This window comes from Kogia breviceps, chromosome 1 (assembly GCF_026419965.1).
Source record: "Kogia breviceps isolate mKogBre1 chromosome 1, mKogBre1 haplotype 1, whole genome shotgun sequence".
NCBI lineage: Eukaryota > Metazoa > Chordata > Mammalia > Artiodactyla > Physeteridae > Kogia > Kogia breviceps.
Genome location: NC_081310.1, coordinates 26,788,775 through 26,808,063, shown reverse-complemented (window position 1 = coordinate 26,808,063; position 19,289 = coordinate 26,788,775). Strand labels below are relative to the sequence as shown.

At 34.7% G+C, this 19,289-nt stretch overlaps 1 protein-coding gene across 9 annotated transcripts in view; it reads left to right on the top strand.

The window, feature by feature from the left end:
* The window catches only part of EDEM3 (ER degradation enhancing alpha-mannosidase like protein 3), an 83,523-nt gene that overhangs the window by 27,969 nt on the left and 36,265 nt on the right, over positions 1 to 19,289 (top strand). For 3 of the 9 annotated variants that reach the window (XM_067029390.1, XM_059040618.2, XM_067029407.1), the window contains exons 8-17: positions 1,246 to 1,351; positions 6,518 to 6,615; positions 8,233 to 8,358; positions 8,562 to 8,645; positions 9,735 to 9,818; positions 10,351 to 10,475; positions 14,488 to 14,653; positions 14,907 to 15,061; positions 16,100 to 16,256; positions 18,276 to 18,467. In XM_067029390.1, the coding sequence (XP_066885491.1) occupies positions 1,246 to 1,351; positions 6,518 to 6,615; positions 8,233 to 8,358; positions 8,562 to 8,645; positions 9,735 to 9,818; positions 10,351 to 10,475; positions 14,488 to 14,653; positions 14,907 to 15,061; positions 16,100 to 16,256; positions 18,276 to 18,467 (1,293 nt within the window). The remainder of the gene's footprint in view (positions 1 to 1,245; positions 1,352 to 6,517; positions 6,616 to 8,232; positions 8,359 to 8,561; positions 8,646 to 9,734; positions 9,819 to 10,350; positions 10,476 to 14,487; positions 14,654 to 14,906; positions 15,062 to 16,099; positions 16,257 to 18,275; positions 18,468 to 19,289) is intronic. The other 6 variants (XM_059040628.2, XM_067029412.1, XM_067029396.1 and 3 more) reach the window with 3 other exon arrangements.

Here is a 19,289-nt window from a genome sequence, read left to right as displayed (position 1 = left end):
CCCGTATCCCATGCATCAGCAGGCAGATTCTCAACCACTGTGCCACCAGGGAAGCCCTATAATTCAGTTTTAAACTTTTGTTAAATCTTTGATTTCACTGGGCCTCTTTTCTTAGCTATAAGATAGGAATAGGGAAATGTAATCTTTATGAAACTTTCCAGCTGTGAAATTATACCATTAAGTAAAGTTGCAATCTGCTTTGTTTAAAAAATTCAGCATAGGGCTTCCCTGGTGGCGCAGTGGTTGAGAGTCCGCCTGCCGATGCAGGGGATACGGGTTCGTGCCCCGGTCCGGGAAGATCCCACATGCCACGGAGCGGCTGGGCCCGTGAGCCATGGCCGCTGAGCCTGCGCGTCCGGAGCCTGTGCCCCGCAACGGGAGAGGCCACAACAGTGAGAGGCCCGCGTAACACACACACACAAAAAAAAAAATTCAGCATAGTCAAGAATTAAGACTATTTTACATCCTATTCTTTAATATGCAGTGACAAATTGGTTTAATGATTTCTTTTATAGAAGTATTTCTGCAATGCTGAGTAGATTCATGCTCTGAAATTAATTTTAACTTAGAAAACTCTTTTGTACATATTCTTTGCTTTTGTTTTGTAACATCTTTTCATCCAGAGCCAAGAATTTGACCAGAAATAATTTTAATTTAGTGTCTAAGGGACAAAAATAAATGAAAAAAGAAGGGAAAAATGTTATTATAAGGTTATAATTTTGGTATTGTCAAATGAATACTAATTGATTTACTTACTCTTCACTAACGAAATTGCTGGCTGTTTAAAATGTAGGATTTGGAATGTCTGTTGTTTCAAAGATGGCATACCAACTTTGAAATTCTCTTCCAGTTTTGTAAATTAGAGTATCTAAGGAGATTTTCACTTTGCACTTAAAAGATAGAAATTATTTTAATAAGTTAATTTAATTATGCCAGTTCTTTTTAATAATACATGTGTGTGAATGCAGACCTGTACTACAAGAGTAGATGAACAAGGATGGTCTCAAAGTGAGATCATTGGCACTATATAGCATTTTTAGAGTCATTCTTTTTAACTAAACTCAATTGGCTGAAAGAGCCAGTAGCTTTGACTTCTAAGGAAATTAAATGTATGTTATAAGTGATTATCTTTGGAATTTTACTTAATCTTTAAAATATAGTATGGGCCTTTGATTTTTGTTTCTTTGTTTCCTGTTTGCCAAAGATATGCAATTCTTCAAGTATGCTTTTCTTTTTTTATCATAGGAATATGCAAGAAAAGCTCTTGATTTTCTCTGGGAGAAAAGACAGCGAAGTAGTAATTTAGTGGGCGTGACTATAAATATTCATACTGGAGATTGGGTACGGAAAGGTATGTAAGTTGGGCTTTTCAAATTAAGCCTTGACATCCTCAAAATGGTTGGGAAATAAAGGATTTTTATTTGTTAAAATAGTCTTTATGACAGTATAAAGCATAGTTTCTCACAAGATTGCTAGCATTTTAACCAGTGTAGCCAAATTTTCTTCCTTGGTGCCAAATAATAGCACACTTATTCTAGATGGCTTACTGTACTATTTCATGCCTTATAGCATTATAGATGGAACAATAGAACTAATTTCTTTGAAGATTAGAGGATCAGAATACCTCAGCCATCTCATATCAAGGTGTAATTAAGTGGAAATTTGCATTTAATAATATTATCACCAACCCTTATGTTTTTTTTTCCTACCTCCAGAAATAGTATATAGCATGGTAGCTAAGAGCATAGACCCTGGATCCATATTGTTGGAATTGAAGCCATTTGATCTTGGGCAAATTATTTAACCTCTGTGTGCCTCTGTATCTGTATCTGTAAAATGAGGATAATAGTACTTACTTCATAGTTATTATGATTTTTGTTTTGTTTTGTTTTTTGTTTTTTTTAATAATCTTTATTGGAGTATAGTTGATTTACAATGTTGTGTTAGTTTCTGCTATACAGCAAAGTGAATCAGTTAGAATTATTAAATGAGTTAATGTAAAGAACTTATAACAGTGCCTGGCATATGCTACACTTACTATGAAGTAAGTGCTCACTAATGTGATGTTAGTTCCTTTGATTAATAATTTCACTTTTGGGAATCTAGCCTGAGGAAACAATATAAAGGGTAGAAAATCATTTGTTCCCAAAGATGTTTATCACATAAAATTATTTGTAGTAGTGGAAAACTTGGAAACAGTCTAAGTGATCATCAGTAAAGAATAACATCAGTGTTTGAGAATTATTTCGCATCAGTGTTGAAACAGTAAGTTTTTAAATTGAATTGGATCAGGGGACAAAGCATATAACAATGTTTTATGAACAAACAGGATGTAAGATCATATAAAAAATATTTTATCTTTATAAGACACCCCTATAAAACAGGCATAGACAAATGGAAATATACTAGACTATTCCTAATGAGATTTGATTGTCTAATTTACACATTTCTCTGTTTTCCTAAAAGCTTATGTTATATATAAAATAAAAAATAACTGCGTATATTTAAATGAATGAAAATGATATAAATATTAATTTGAATATATTAAAATAAAATTATTGCCTCTATTCACTGTTGTCTAAAATTTTTCAAAGTGTTATCTAAATGGTCCCTTCCTGAAACTGATCTGAATCCTGGCTTTAGAATTTTGCAGTTTCTTTTCTTAATTCTTATTTCACTCTCCTCATTGACCCATGCATGGCCTATTTAGTCATTTTTAATAATGTAGTAACCACCCACAGATGGACTATCCATTATAAAAGCAACTAACTTGATAACATACTACTTCTGCATATGGTCCTTGACTCTCCATACCTCTGTAATCTCATACCTCTGTCTCTAACTGAAATAACCATCATTCTGATATTGTATTGATCATTCCCTTGCTTTCCTTTTAGTACAGTTTTATTGCATCTATATGTATTCCTTAAAAATATATTTTTTGTTTTGTTTTTAACTTATAAAAGGACATCATGTCGTATGAGACCTTTTAAGACTTTTCGCTTAAAATTATACTGCTAAAATTCTTGCATGTTGTTCTTTCTTTTTGTCTGCTACATGATATTTTATTGTGTGAATAAACCATTATTTATGAGCATTTAGGTTGTTTCTATAATTTTACTCTTGTGAACCCTAGTGCGGTGAATATTTTTGTCTTTTCTGTTATACATGTATAAAAGTTTCTTTTGTCTGTATATCTAGGAGTAGAACTTTTAGGTCATAGGATAAGTTAAAGTTCAACTTTACACTTTCACCTGCAACATAAAAGAGATCCTGTGGATCAGCATCCTCTCCCAACACTTTGCATTGTCATATTCAAAGATTTTGCCAATCAGATGGGTGTACAAATGATTTCCCATAGTGGTTAGATTTGTATTTCTTTGATCACCAATGATGTTGAACACTTCTTCGTATTTATTAGCTATATATGTTTCCTTTTTTTTTTTTTTTTTTTTTTTTAATGTGGATGTTCTTATATTTTGTCCATTTTCTATTGGGTTACTTGTGCTTTTAAAAAAATCTTATTGATATTATATGATACTTATGATCTATGTGATACCTATCCTTTGAAATTTATTAAGGTTATCTTTTTGCCCTAGAACATGGTCAGCTTTCACTTGTGCTTAAGAAAAAATATATATATTTTCTAATTGTTGGTTATAAAATTCTATATATATCAGTTTGCTCAGTTATTAACGTTGTGCAGGTCCTTGCTGATTTTCTGTTTGCTTGACATATGAAGAATTAAAGAAGGTGGATAAAATTTCTGACAATGATTATGAACCTATTAGTATCTCCTTGTAGTTGTATTTTTGCTTTATATATTTATATATTGGGTGCATTCATTTAAAATTGCTGTCTTTTCTTAGTTGAACCTTTCATTATTATGTAGTGACCATCTCTAATAATACTGTGTTAAAGTCTATTTAATATGTTGGTAGTGCAGCTACATGGGCTTTATTTTGCTTAATATTTGCCTGATAAGTCATTTTCTGTCCTTTTACTTTCAATTTTTGTAGGTGCTCATGCCATAAGTGTAACTTCTGTAAAATTTATAGATTTTACAGATTTACTGACAAAAATCCATTTGTCAGTCTTTGTCTTTTAATTGGTAAATTTAGTCCATTTATGTTTATTGGTATTTTTCATATATTTGGGTTTATTTATACTACCTTATTATTTCAGTGTGTCTCACCTTTTCTGTTTCCTTTTAATCCTTTTGTTTTTAATTGAAAGCTATATTTACCTTCTAGTGAGACATGAACTTTAGCATGCTCTCCCATCCTTTTGTTTCCCTCTGTTCCAACCCTCATCCTCTGTTATGTTGATATCATATAGATATTTAGTTCTTTTTGATTGTGAATGTTTGTTTTGGTCTTAGTGCTGCCCCCCTCCCTCTTTCTTTAAAGATAATAAACTTTAACAAGGTATTTTGTCACCTGTACTTTGTATATTTCTTGCAACATCTCTTAGATTTGCCTCTCTTCTTATATAAGTATTTATCCCAAACTGTTTTCAGTAGCTTTTAGTAGCTTCTGAGGCCTTACATGTCTAACAATAATTTTATTATGCTTTCATATTTAAGAGACAGTTAGGCTGTAAATAATTTTCTGTTCAAGTTCTTTTCTTTCAAGTCTTTTAAAATATAACTCTATTGTTTTCTTACATTCTGTTAAAAAATAAAAAATCTGTTATTCTGATTTTATGCCCTTATTTGTGATCTCCTTTTTCTCTGGAAAATTAAGAATATCAACGACAAAGAGAAATTTCTGAAAATGTCACAATAATTTTATGTGTAGAATTTTCTTTATCTCTCCTTTTGGTATTCTGTGGGCCCTTTCAATTTAAAATCTGTGTTTTTAATTGCTGAAAGTTGATCTATTTTAAGAAGTTACTTTATCTCTTTCATTTTTATTTATCTTTTTTTGCAATTCCTTTTATTACATGCAGTCTTGTAGTTTGCTAATTTGTTCCTCAGCTGTATCCTAGATGCTATGTATCCCATCTATTATGGAATTTTGTTATATTTTTATTCCATAATTTCTTCTCAATTAAAAATTTATTTTCTTCTCCTTTTGTGTTGCTGATATCTTCCCTATCTCTTTAGTGTGTTTATTAGACTAATTTTAAATTCTTGGTTTGCCTGTTCTAATATTTTCTTCCTCTGATAAACCCCTACACCAGTATTTTCTTTTTCTTTTTAAAAAGTCATGCATCTTAAATGGTTTTGTCCTATAAGTTCATGTTCACTTATCACCTACTTTGTGGAGAGGTCAAATTCTAATCCCTGTCAGACCCAGTTATCTTAGGGATGAATTCTAAGAAGTTTTTAAAAATACCAGTGCCTGGATGCCTGGAGATTCTGATTTGATTGGCCTGGCGTGTGCCCTGAGTATAGGGATTTCTAAGATTGTAATTGTAATTATAATTTAGATTGTGATTCACCAGGCTTAAGAGTTTGGAGGGGAAAGGGTGGGGAAGAGAATGTCTAAAATTAGTTCCCACCTCATTTTGAGTTCAGTTCCTCACACAGTACTTCTGTGGTGCCCTGATTTCATTCCTGAGGCTACCTGGAGCATAGATCTGAGTTGTAGCAGGCATGGGAGGAGACTTTGTACCTTAAGGCAGTGGTAGGAGAGAAGCAAGAGCAAAGCTCCAGCAGTTTTTCTACTGTTTGATCCTTCCATAGCTATGCCTGGCTGCCTTCTGCTCCAGAACAAAGCCCTCCCCCTCCATCCCCCACCAAGTTCTTAAAGTTTTCTTCTTGTTATTTTCTTTCTTTGGTCCTCTATGATGATCTTGGAGGAAGAAGCCAGCAGTTGTGCTAGCTTCAGCAATTAGAACTGTCACCTCCAAACAGCAGCAGTGTTGTTTTCATATCTATTATAACTGTAAAGATTGATGGCTAACTGATTAAGGATCCAGTAATTGCATAATAATACCTGCTAGTGCTTCCTCTTTGAAGTTCCTCATTAAGAAAATAAGCTTTCTTTTTTTTTTTTTTTTTTTTTTTTTTGTGATATGCGGGCCTCTCACTGTTGTGGTCTCTCCCGTTGCGGAGCACAGGCTCCAGACACGCAGGCTCAGCGGCCATGGCTCACGGGCCCATCCGCTCCGCGGCATGTGGGACCTTCCCAGACCGGGGCACGAACCCGTGTCCCCTGCATCGGCAGGCGGATTCTCAACCACTGCGCCACCAGGGAAGCCCCCAAGAAAATAAGCTTTAAAAATATTCTTAAAACTAGTATCTCCTGCTTTTAAATAAGACTTTAAAATAAAGACTTCTGTAGCCAATTTTGCAAAGCAAGAATTTTTTTAACATACAAACTTATCAACAAAGGAACTATTATTCATATAGTAAGGTTAATATTTCTGTAAATATGTAATTTTCACTTTCAACAATTTCATGTTTAGACTCATTTTTCATTCTTAGTGTACTAGTACCTTTACTGTATTCTATGAAGAATTTTTAAGACTTGTTTAATTAAAAAATCACATTTATATGTATTTTCCACAGATAGTGGAGTTGGAGCAGGGATTGATTCATATTATGAATATCTGTTGAAAGCCTATGTCTTGCTTGGAGATGACAGCTTTCTGGAAAGATTTAATACAGTAAGTTGTTCCAATTTTGTATTATGTTTAGAGCCAATTTAATTTGCCAGATTTTGATAGAAACTCAGTCATCTAAGTGACATTCTGAAAACTTATTCTTAAATGTGTAGTAGTTTTTTGGTCAGTATTCCCTGATGATGTTGGACAGGGACAGGGTAAACACTACATACATTTCAAAAACTAGTTTACAAAGTAGTTTTATTTTCATCTATCATCAGAAGTTTTCAAGATTTTCCAGTGAGTAATAAAATATGTAGATTTGAGTTTTACCTAATCTTTTATACAAGGAAGAGAATTTATTGAAATCCAAAGCTTTCTCCTTTGGATTCTAATTCTTTTTGGAATAGTTTGGAAGTTTGGCCTAGTCCTTGACCACACCAAGTGTGCAGGGCTTTGGAGACTTGAACAAACCAGTGAGTCTTCAGTTCAAAAGCAGGTCTGTAACTCTTAAGTGTGGATCAGACTCACGGGCGTGTTTTTAGGGTAGAAGGGAGAGATTATTGAACCCTAACGGATTGCGTTTGTCTGTAATTAAAGCAAATTGAAATTAACTATAGTAAACTCATCAGCTGTGTCAGTACATTCTTTTCAAAATAATTTACCATTTCTTTGCCCATCCATGAGTTCACCCACATTATTGTGAGATAGTACAATATAGTGGTTAAAAGTATGGGAGTTCTCCTGTGTGGGTTTAAATCCTGGTTGTGCCACTGGTTTTGTGGCTTTGGGCAAGTAACTTAGATATTTTCCTCTATTCCTTATCCACAAAATGGGAATGCTAGTACTATTTATTGGGAGGATTAAATGAGCTAATGCATATGAAGTGATTAGAACAGTGCTTTAAGCTCTATCAGGTACTCAATAATAGTTAATAAATAATAGATGAGTTAGGGAAGAAACCTAGTAAAAGTCCTAATAAGTCATCACTGAATACTTTTAGAAACACTATTACATATATCATTTAATATATCATTTATTAGATTATAACAAGATTTTCTTGAGTTGCATGAGGACAAATTTTTTTTATATTGGTTTTTTATCATTCATTGACAGCTCAACCTGTTGTTGTCAAGGCTGAGAAATATCTAGAAGATAAAAGAAGGGGAAAAGAGTTTTTAAGACCATAAAAGGCAGAGGTAGTATACCGTAAGAGTGGCAACAGTGATGAGATGCATTAGTCTAGGTAGATGAGCACCAGAATGTTATGTTAGCTGCCTAGGGAGCAAACTTCCTAGACAAAGGAGAAAATGAAACTAATTCTGTGATATAGAAGCCTGTAACTGTATTTCAAGAGGATGTAAGAGCATCCTTGGGCCACAATCCTGCAGGATAGTGATGTTCAGTTCTATACCCTTCAGAAGGTCCCATTTTATCTATAGTTTTTAGTATTCTGCATCAGAGTTTAAGAACACAGAGGAGTATATATAGTATATTTTACAAAGATTTCCATCTAAAGGAATTTAACTATTTTCATAGTTAATTAACAATTACTTAGTAAATTTATTCATATGTAAATTCGGGTTTCATTTTTCTTCACATATTTAATGACATGCTGTGTTTAGAATAGTACAGCTTTTTTCATCTACTTTCGTGAACACATATTGTGATCTTTTTTAGCACTACGATGCCATAATGAGGTACATAAGCCAGCCACCTCTTCTACTTGATGTGCATATCCACAAGCCAATGCTGAATGCTCGGACTTGGATGGATGCTTTGCTTGCCTTTTTTCCAGGTTTGCAGGTAAAAAAAACCTCTTTTAATTCTCTTAATATTAAAGTAAAATGATTACAATTAAGTGCATTTGTGATCTCTAAAACTGAATTACCAAAACAGAGTCACACTTCAAAATTGTATTAATCTACATTTTTCTGTTTATATAATGATTATAGATAAAGTCAACTCATATTTTACTGGATAATTTTGTTGTTATTGTTGGTTTCTAGGTCTTAAAGGGGGATATTAGACCTGCTATTGAAACTCATGAAATGTTATATCAGGTGATTAAAAAACACAATTTTCTACCAGAGGTAAGCAAATCATCTTTGGAATTCTAATTTACATATACTATAGATTGCTAATTCAAAGGTAGAAGATGCCATCTTCAAGGTTGGTTTGTTCTTTTTCATTTTTCCTGGTTAAATAGTTTATTTAATTAATATATTTTTGGTTTACACAGTATTGTATATGTTTTTCCTTTTCCTCGTGTATTAAGAGAAGTCTAGTTTAGGATAATGCTGCTAGTTTACTAATTTAATGTTTAAAAAAAATCCCAAATTGGTATTTCTCAACCTTTTCTAATCCATGCCATTGCATAGTGTCTCATTCTAACTTTTACACTTACCCACCAGCTAGAGAGACTTTTGTACTTTTTATTTTCTAAAGCTTATTTTATGAAAACAATATACATTGAACATACTCTTGCTGATCACACATGCTCCCTGGAAATTTGGAAATGTTAGCTCTTCTTCACGCTGCTTAAGAATATTCTCCCTGGTTTTTATATGTTAGTAATAAGTATTCTTGCTAGCTTGATACCATAAGATTTTAATAGCATACCTTTTGGCTTTCCAGAAATGTACCATTAAAAATTTCCAAATTTGTGTATGGCCTTGTTCTATCCCTACTTATTGACTACCCTCTGTGAGATATCTAAGCATCTCACCAATTTAGAAGGCTTCCTAAAGTGTTTGTTTCAAGCCACAGAGGATTTGAGACTCAAAAAAGAGAGCATATGCTAAAATAGAAATAGGAGAGTGAGAGACTTAATAATTAAGAGAAAAAAGTGGAGATAACAAAAAAGAAGAGAACACAATTATGCAGACAATGAGGACCTGTGTAGTGGCATTACTGAGGTCATAGCTTTTCCTAAGCTTCCTAATAGCCAAAGTGATCATTTAAAAAAGCAATTCCATTTAATTGGTAAAAAATAACAGCCTTCACAAAAATGAATTGTGATTTTAAGCAGTGATAACTTTCATTTTATAGATGAAAATTGTTATCAATATTTTAACTATTTTTTCTTGTTTGTGATCTAATTTATATACTACTATATATTCTAGAACTACCTATTTTTTTAAATCACATTTTTATGCCTATTTGTGTGTTGTTTTGTCTAGGCATTTACCACAGATTTCAGGGTGCATTGGGCTCAACATCCTTTAAGGCCAGAATTTGCAGAAAGTACCTACTTCTTGTATAAAGTAAGCTAATTTAACTGTCTTTTTGCTATTTAGCTCCTATTCTCTGTTGGATAACTCACTATCTTATAGTAATAGTATCGGCTTTTCAGAATTCTTGTTTAATGTTATACTGGTTGGATATATCACCGTTCTTATTCACCTAGTTCATAGAGTTATTGAAAGATGCAAGAATTGACATCTAAGTTTTATGCCTTTTCAAAATACTTACGAAGCATTTCTTTAAAGAGAAATTTTATATTCTAGAGCTGCTTTCTAAAGTATGTCTCTTGCCTTCTTTTAATCAGGCAGCCTTTCTGGGCATTAGAAATTTCATCCAAAGCCTGAGATGTACAGTTGTGCAGCTTGCCAGTTGTGTATTTAAGAAATTCATAAAGCAGATCCATGGCTTACTTTCAGAACTAGGTTCTATGTAACATGGGTTCTAGTGCCTGATAAAATGCCTGGCATCCATCAATAAATATTTGATAAATAAATGGTTATATGGTACTATGTAAGCTATGTATATGATTACATATATTCTCCTTTTTAATAGGCTACAGGAGATCCTTACTACCTTGAAGTAGGGAAAACACTTATTGAAAATTTAAATAAATATGCTAGAGTGCCTTGTGGATTTGCTGCCATGAAGGATGTTCGTACTGGAAGTCATGAGGACAGGTAAAACAATTCCTAACCTCCCCTTTCCTCAGATAACTCTGAAACAACACAAAATATTATTAGTCAGACTTCAGATCAGCTTAATGCTTTTACAAAGGGTATTGGAAGATGCAAACCTTAGTTCATTGTGCTTATTTTTTAAACTCTCTTGAATAGGCTTATTTTAAATTGTTTGAAAAGTCTGTGTTTTTACCATCGTGCCTGGCATATAGTTGGTGCTCCAATGATTTTTAAATAGATAAATAAATGATTGTTAAACATCAGAACCTTGGTCTTTGGAGTATTAGGAAAGTTGGGGTTTTCTTATTTGTTAGTAGTTTTTTATGTTATGTAAAATGTTAGAAATTATCAAGATGATGACTAATGATCTGGATTATGATTCCTGTTCAGTCAAGAATTCCTCAAAAGCAATATCGTGGTTGATGTGTATATTCTTTTTCTGTTGCTGATTTGGAGAGCTGGGGAGCACCACTGGCAGTGTCTATTTCATTGGATACTGGATAGATATAGTTGACATGGAGTATTCAAGATAGGAAAAGCACCCTTTGGTTAATATGATATTCCCTAACATTCCACTTATTCTGAAATCATTTGATTCTGTTATTTTAACTGTCCAGAACATAGCAACACATTTCTAAATGAACACTGAAGTTTGTTCATTTGGTTAGCAATTGTTCACTCCACAAATATTTACTGAGGTGTCTTATGTGCCAGAGTTATACTAGGTTTTGAAGATTAAAGATAAAAAGACATGTCTTTTCTATCATTGAATCACTGGGGCAGGCAGATAAACAGGCTTTAAAGCATTGTATATGTGCTATGAGACATACTAAAGGGATGTGAAATGCAGATTGGGATATGACAGTCACTTGAGCGTCCTGTGTCCTGAAGGATCAGGACTAGAAAACTATAAAAAGCAAAGTAGTAAAAGGAGTTTCTGGGAGAGGAACCTAGGGACAGGTAAAATACAACACTCATTATCTACTCATAGAATTGACCCTCAGTCCTTCTCTCGGAGCATTTAGATAATAGTTAATTAGGCTTGGGACCTCCTTCCCTGACCACAGCTAAGAAATGGATAGGTTTCTGGAAGCAGGCACACAGAAAACAGCAAGAAATGAAAGCAGATAGCTTTTGTATTTATCTGTAAAATTTCTTGGCTGCTTCCTACATTTCAGGCACTCTTCTAATTAAGCACTTCCCGTGTTTAATTCACTTGATCCTTTACAGCCACCCTCTGAAGTATTTCTATTATGATCTTCATTCTATAGATGAAGAAACCAAGGCACAGGGAGATGGGGAGCTTGCCTGAGGTCACACAGTTAGTAAGGTTAATTCTAATCAAGGCAGATAGGCTTTTGACTATATGCTTTACAGGCAGCTTATCCAAGGAACAGTAATTAATCGCCTGCTGTGCGCCACACGCTGCACTTGCGTAAGAGGTTGAAAAGATAAATTAGAATCAGTCCCTGCCTGCCTGTAACTTACAGTCAGTGAAGAAGACAGGTATGTAAAGAAGTAATCACAGCCACGTGATTAGCGCTAGAGCAGAAGGAAATGTAGCAGGTGGAGGAATTATAGAGGAAGACATGATTTGCTCTGTTCAGAGAGTTCCGTGTTTCTAAATTCAGCGTCCTTCCTCTTCCTGCTGCTGAGTGTCCCTCCCGCGCGCTGTTTCTGCATCTCTGACGGCCGCCTGTGCCGCACTCTGGTTGCGCAGTCCAGTGTGCAGAGTGCCCCTTGAAGCATCACGTCCAGAGTTAACGATGCCCGAGGTGCACTTGGTGCAGCAGCGCTGTTGCCGTCTGGGTCCAGGAGCAAGATGGGTCATCTTCTGAGGGGCTGGTGGACTTACACCCTCTCTCCACTTGAGGATCACCACTTGGTCTGCTCACTGTTCCTTGTGGTAGTGTTGCGTCTCTTGCATGCATTTGGCCCAACAAAAGGTTGAGAACTCCTAATCCTTGTCCTACCACATTCTTGGATGTGCTTTCGCAGCTTTCTTACGTTTAACAGACAGTGAACTTCTGGCCAGTTAACCTCAGATACTTGACAATGACTTGCTGACAAATGGGTGTTCTCTACCCTGCTCTTAAGAAACTGATTTATTTTTTAAAAGTGCAAACTTAGAACTTGATACTCATCCCAGCAAAATTTCATTTTGTTGGGTTTTGTGTGTGTGTGTGTGTGTGTGCATTTCTAGACCAAAAAGAAGGCTTAAATCTCATCTCAGTCATCTAATGTATTAACTGAATTACTGTTTTCAGGGATCTGGGGTTTAGATAATTATGCCTTCAAATTTTCCATGTAATGCTCTTTGCATTTGGTTGCTTGTTCCCCTACGGAGCTACCAGTGCTGTTGTCTGGCTCACCAGTGTCTCCATTCCCCGGCCCCCCCCCACAGTTTTCAAAAAAGAAATATCTGTATTTTTCTTATAATAAATGATCAGTTAAAGAATGTAAATGGCAAAAAGAATATGAAAATCTTCCGTACAGTTCTTTCCCCATTTGCCATCCTAAGATAATCACTGTTGGCAGTTTTAGAAACAGTCTTCCAGACATTTTTCATGCCTGTGTGTTTGCATTTGTGTACATATTTATGGTTTTAAAGTACAAAATAGATTGTGATACAACACCCAAACTTGCTAGCTTTACCCAACTCATACTGCAGTGATGTTACCACGTCTCTAGTCTTTCCTAAGCATTTACAAATCACCTGTTTCGTAATCACTTGTGGAATTTGCCAAAAATCAAAATCTTGCACATCAGTTTACAGTTCTTAAGCTAGCATTTGCTTATGGTAATAACCGTCAGTCCTCCAGAAAAAGTTAAATTACCGTAAGTGTATTGCAGATTGACAGGGAAGTATTTTATCCGTTATAAAATTATTAACATCCAAAATGTTCAAAGAAGTTTTGAAACATTACAGTTATTGTTCCAAAATAAAACATCATTTATGTCTGGGAAAAATAATGATAGCTCTATTTTTGAGCTCATACGCATGCCGGGTGCTATGCTAAATAGTTGACATTATAGTATGTCATTTAGTCTTTGCACCACTGTTAGTCATGTATTGTTATTATGTCCTTTCAGAATAAACGGACGCTCACAGTCCTTATATAATATCCCCTTGGTCACATAGCTCGTCATCAGAAGTTCTTTTCTATTTCCAAAGCCCCAGCTCTTTACCGCTATGTCCAGCTGCCTCACCAGTTCCTTCTTTAGTAATGCTGTTTAAACTTGGATTCGCAAACATTTATTGAGTGCCTGCTGTGTGCCAGGAATTGTGCTTGGCCAGTTACGAAACTATGCGGCCTGTCTAGTAACTGCTAAAAGTTAGGATGCTTTGGGAGTAGCACATATAATTAAATTCCTTGTTATTGTGACTCCATCTAACGACTGTGCTCTTTTCCTACTACTTTTTATAAAAGCTTTCCTTTAAAATGTTTATTAAAACGTTATAACATTAAATCATTTGTAAAGTCACACTTGGCAGGTGTTCAAATGTTTACAAAGTGATCATCATAGTCCATATGATTTTGTGTTGTGCTTTTTTCATGTAACTTTTTGTAAATGATTACCTTTAAAGCCTTCTTGGTTATCGCTTAATTGGCTACATCAAAATTATATTACTTTATCCAGTTCAATTAATATTAATTGAAGATTCTTATATGGTCCTCAGTAGTAGAGGTCACCTGCATTACCTCCCTGCTGTTGGTTCCCTGTAGAAGAAATGGAAAACTCTCCCTCAGAAGGCCCATAGAAAAACCTTGTCTGCAGTACTGACAAGATTTAGTGTACCGTGTGGTAGGCAGCCCTTCTGGTCTTTCTCATTTCCTTGGAATATGCTTGGAGTCAAGGCTGTTACCACCAGGGGATAGATACATTCTATAGTTCTTTGGATGTCTGTACTGGTGTAGACAGGTTTATTGACCTTGATTCTGTGGCTTTCAGATAGTTGGCATTTGGATATTTTTATGTTATTAGATTTATTTGTGACCTTTTATTTTAGAATGGATTCCTTCTTCTTGGCCGAAATGTTTAAATATCTTTACCTGTTATTCGCGGATAAAGAAGACGTTATTTTTGACATAGAAGATTACATTTTTACAACAGAAGCTCATCTGTTACCTCTTTGGCTGTCTACTACAAATCAAAGAATCTCTAAGAAGAACACAGTAGGTTATGTTTTTGAACTAAATGTCTTACTCTTTTTTACTCCTATGTGTTTGTTTTGTTTTTCCAAGGAAAAAGTAATCCATGACTAGAATTCTATAAATATAGTGTGGTAGGAGAAGTACCCTTGATGTTTTATTTTGTTTTCTTTTATTACATCCTGTGTATACTTACATTTCACTTAATGTTTCCTTTGAACAAACTATAAAGTAAAATAATTATTTTTATTTACATAACATTCTTTTATATTTTTAGACTTCAGAATATACAGAACTGGATGACAGTAATTTTGATTGGACTTGTCCAAACACTCAGATTCTCTTCCCTAACGATCCATTGTATGCTCAGAGCATTCGTGAACCCTTGAAAAATGTGGTGGACAAGAGCTGTCCTAGAGGCATCATCAGAGTGTAAGATGTCTTATTTGTTAATATCAAAATTAATTCTTAGTAAATGGCAGAGAATGTAAGGAACATATAACAGCCAAGAAGACATTCATTTAGATCAAAAATATTGAGTATGTACTTATCACTGATTAAAATTAAAAATTGGTGAGTAAAGTTAGATTGCAAAGTTTATTCTGCAGTAATGTCTTTTTATTATTACGGAAATTTTCTGTGTATCTTTTGTTTAATGAACCAAGTAATAATGGCAGCGTATGATAGTTTGTAACTTCCACAGCACTTTTTTTTTTAACATCTTTATTGGAGTATAATTGCTTTACAATGGTGTGTTAGTTTCTGCTTTATAACAAAGTGAATCAGCTATACATATACATACATCCCCATATCTCCTCCCTCTTGCATCTCCCTCCCATCCTCCCTATCCCACCCCTCTAGATCCAGAGCACATTTTTACACAACAGTTTCATCAAATATTTCCACGTTTTGTATATGTAGAAAATATTTTTCCTTTTATCTGTAGTTTCTGTATAGGGAAAATAACTGTTTTGATTTGATTTTTTTGATGAGGTACTTATTCTTGGTTGTTGAATAAAACTTTTTGCCTTAATGAGTACATTTTCTTCCAAATAGTTACATTAGAAAAACCATTACTAGGAAATTTTTAAAAATTATTTTTCTTAAGTGAATGTTATCGTTCACTGATATAAGTACTGTTTTGCTTTTAAAATACTGAGAGAAACATCTGTTTTTTGAGGGAGAAATAAATAGTAATAAATCTCTTAAGCCAACCTATTGTGTACCTTCAAATAATTGTAATGCTGTTGATTAGTACTGCCTTATAGATAATATACAAGCTTTTGTAACTGTAAACTATATTTGAAAGCTATACCACTTATTAAAAACCTAAGTTATATGTAGGTAAGTAACTCTTTCTAGTTATTCCATTTTTCACTAGTTTAAAACTAGCAATTTGTTTGCCTTATGCTTTTTTTTCCCAACTCTGACTTGTGGGGTTTTTTAAGCCTTGCCTGTAATTACTTTTAGCAGAGAGGAGAGTTTCAGGAGTGGAGCTAAACCCCCTCTGAGAGCCAGAGATTTCATGGCCACTAATCCTGAGCATTTAGAAATCTTGAAGAAGATGGGGGTGAGTTTGATTCACCTCAAAGATGGGAGAGTCCAGTTGGTTCAACACGCAATCCAAGTAAGACATTGCTGTACTAATTAGCCACCATCTCTGTCCTCTTTGGTCTCAGTAGCTTTAAAAAGATAATGACATTTGGCTTTTTAAAAACCTTCAGTGTGTGGTTTAAAGTCAGAGTATCAGAATTTTAAGACTTGGAAGCATTTTGGAAAGCCATCTGATTCAACCCCTTTGTGGTATAAAGCAAGTCACAAGTAGGTTGAGTAATTTGCTTATGTTAATATGGTCAAATATAGGACTCAGATCTAAGTTTTCTGTTTCTCAGTCACTTGTCTTTCCACTATTTTATTTAGAACATAATCTTAAAAGCTCATAATTCATTTTAATATTTTTCTCTATTTTACACTATTTTAGTTTCTGTAGAGCTGAATTTAAATACTTTATTCATTATAGAAATCAAAATATGCATTTATTTATCTATGCCTAGGAAACATAACATACCTCTTTGGGAAATTTTTATTGATTTTTGCTTTAAAAGCTTTCATAACCCGAGGGCTTTAAATTATCCACCTTATTTCAACCTAGAACCATATTCAGATACCCCATAATCTTGGATTCAGCCTTCCCACCACCTTGCCTTCCCCTCACCTTGCCTTCCCCTCAGGTTTCTGTCTCATAACCTCTTCTTGCCGCATCAGCCCTCCGTCCCTAATGAGACTTCTGTCTGCTTCCTTACCTTCCACTCATCCTCACTCCCCAGCAGCGGGAACGACATCTCTGATGACATTGCTTTCACATGGGTCACCAGTGACATGATTGCCAGCCGGTAGCCCCTTAGTCCTCCTCTGATTGAACTTTTATGTAACTATTGGCTGGTGTCTTTTTAAAACCTACCCCTTTCTTGGCTTCCAGGGCATTCCAGCAACACCTTTCCAAATACTTTGTGCACTATTTTGTAGATTCCTTTGCAGCTCTTCTTGGCACGACTCGGTGTAGGCACTACCAAAGAATCTGGGTCGTATGTTTTTCTTACTGTACTCTTCTTCAATAGTGTCATCTATTTCTACAAGCTCTGCTGTCATCTTTGTACACGTGATAGATACATGTATGTAATCCTGATTTTACTTTACTGCTTAAACCCAACTTTACTTTACTTTTTAAACCCAGGTATAATCTACCTGTCGTACATCTCTGCATCTCAATCTCAATCTGTCCAAACCTGAATTAATTCTCTCTCCCTGCTCCCACTACGGTCTGTCTCTCTACCCTTTCGTTCTCCATCTCAGTCAACCCTATCGTCATTCTCTAAGTCACCAAAACTAGAAATCTCAGGATGGGCTTGCATTTCTTTCTCCCAGCTCCTTTCCGTTCTCCTCTATCCTCTACCCCTTGTCAGGTTCCATTGACTTTTCCTATAAGGTGTTAGGAATTCATCCTTTTCCTCCTGTAGTCAGGCACTATTCAGCTTTTCCTCTATTAAGATTCAATTTGAATCATTGCAAATATTTCCCAGGTACACACTGACAGAGTCAGTGCTTCCTTTGTCTATATTACTAGTCCACTTTCCCACTTGAGAAATTTTATCATAGCTAATTTTACATGTCTCTCTCCTCTAGATACAAACTTCTTAAAGTAAAAGATTATGTCCCTAGTGCCCAGTCAAGTGCTGGGATGTAATAGGTGCCTGATACTTACGTTTTGAATTCAATCTGGTTGTTGGTTCATAATTTCGAGGAAGAAGGGGAATATGGGTCAGTTATGAGGTTTATTTCTTAAAGGGGCAACCAGAGGAGCAAACAAGCAAAGTGAGCATTTAGTGGAAGTGCACTTCTCAATTTGTATCAAAAGTGGTTTCTAGGACAGTGAAAGAGACATTATTAAAAATTACAGATGTTATATTCAGAAAATATTTCCAGAAGTAATATTTTTGAGAACAAATAAGGCCATAAATATTTGGTAGAGACCAAAACTGATAGGAGAAATTTTAGAGTAGAAAACTATAGTGCAGTAGTATTTAAGCAATCAAAAAGTTGAAAGTTTCCAGAAAGAAAGGATAAAATTAATTTGTTTCTTTCCTAGGCTGCTAGTTCAATTGACGCGGAAGATGGGTTGAGGTTTATGCAGGAGATGATTGAATTGTCAAGTCAACAACAGAAAGAACAGCAGCTACCTCCACGAGCTGTACAAATTGTTTCTCACCCATTTTTTGGCCGGGTAGTATTAACTGCTGGTCCAGCTCAGTTTGGGCTAGATCTGTCTAAACATAAAGAGGTATGTACACCTATAATATGCTTGTTGAAATTGAACTCAAATATTATTTAAGTATTGTCTAATTTCTTAGTCTCTTCTAATTTAGTAGTTTTAACTTATTTAAAACACCTAAATATTTAATCTCCCAGATTAAAGTAGATTAAAATTAAAAGCATATCTTGAAAATATTGAGTCATAATTTATGTATGCAGTATGGTTATAGAATTTTACTTCAAATGTTCAGATATTGTTCTCTAAAGCAATACCTTTAACTTATCTAAAAATGGTTTTCCAACTTTTTAACTACTGAAACCTTTCTTTGAACAAAAATCTAACTCAGAGGCTTAATGTAGGGAACAGCTAAAGCAGAGGTGCTCTGGACAAGTGGCTGTGGAGACCGTCAGACACTGAGGTTCCACTGAGCAAATTTGGAAGGCCATTAAGCTAGTCTATCCTGTTAGTTTTACTGTAGGAAACAAAGTTCACAGGTTCAACTCTCTGACTAACTGGTAGCAAAGCTAGCCACTAGACCAGAACCCAAGTATTCTCATCGTCTAAAGCCAGTGGTCTTTGAACTCTGTTACCCCCAATTTAAACTTTTTCTAGTGTATATTTTAAAGCTATGTAGGTTTATAGTTGATTCATTTATTCAGTAACTCTTATTCTAGGCAGTATTTTAGATATTTGCTATATATCAAGTTTACAAAAACCAGTGAAGATTTATGCCCTCATGGAGTTTACCTTCTAAGAGAGAGAAGGATCTTAAAACATCTTTACACTCACATCTTTAAAAATCAGTTCTCTGGTGGATTTAATTTTTCTGGGAAGAAGAACTGCTTGCAG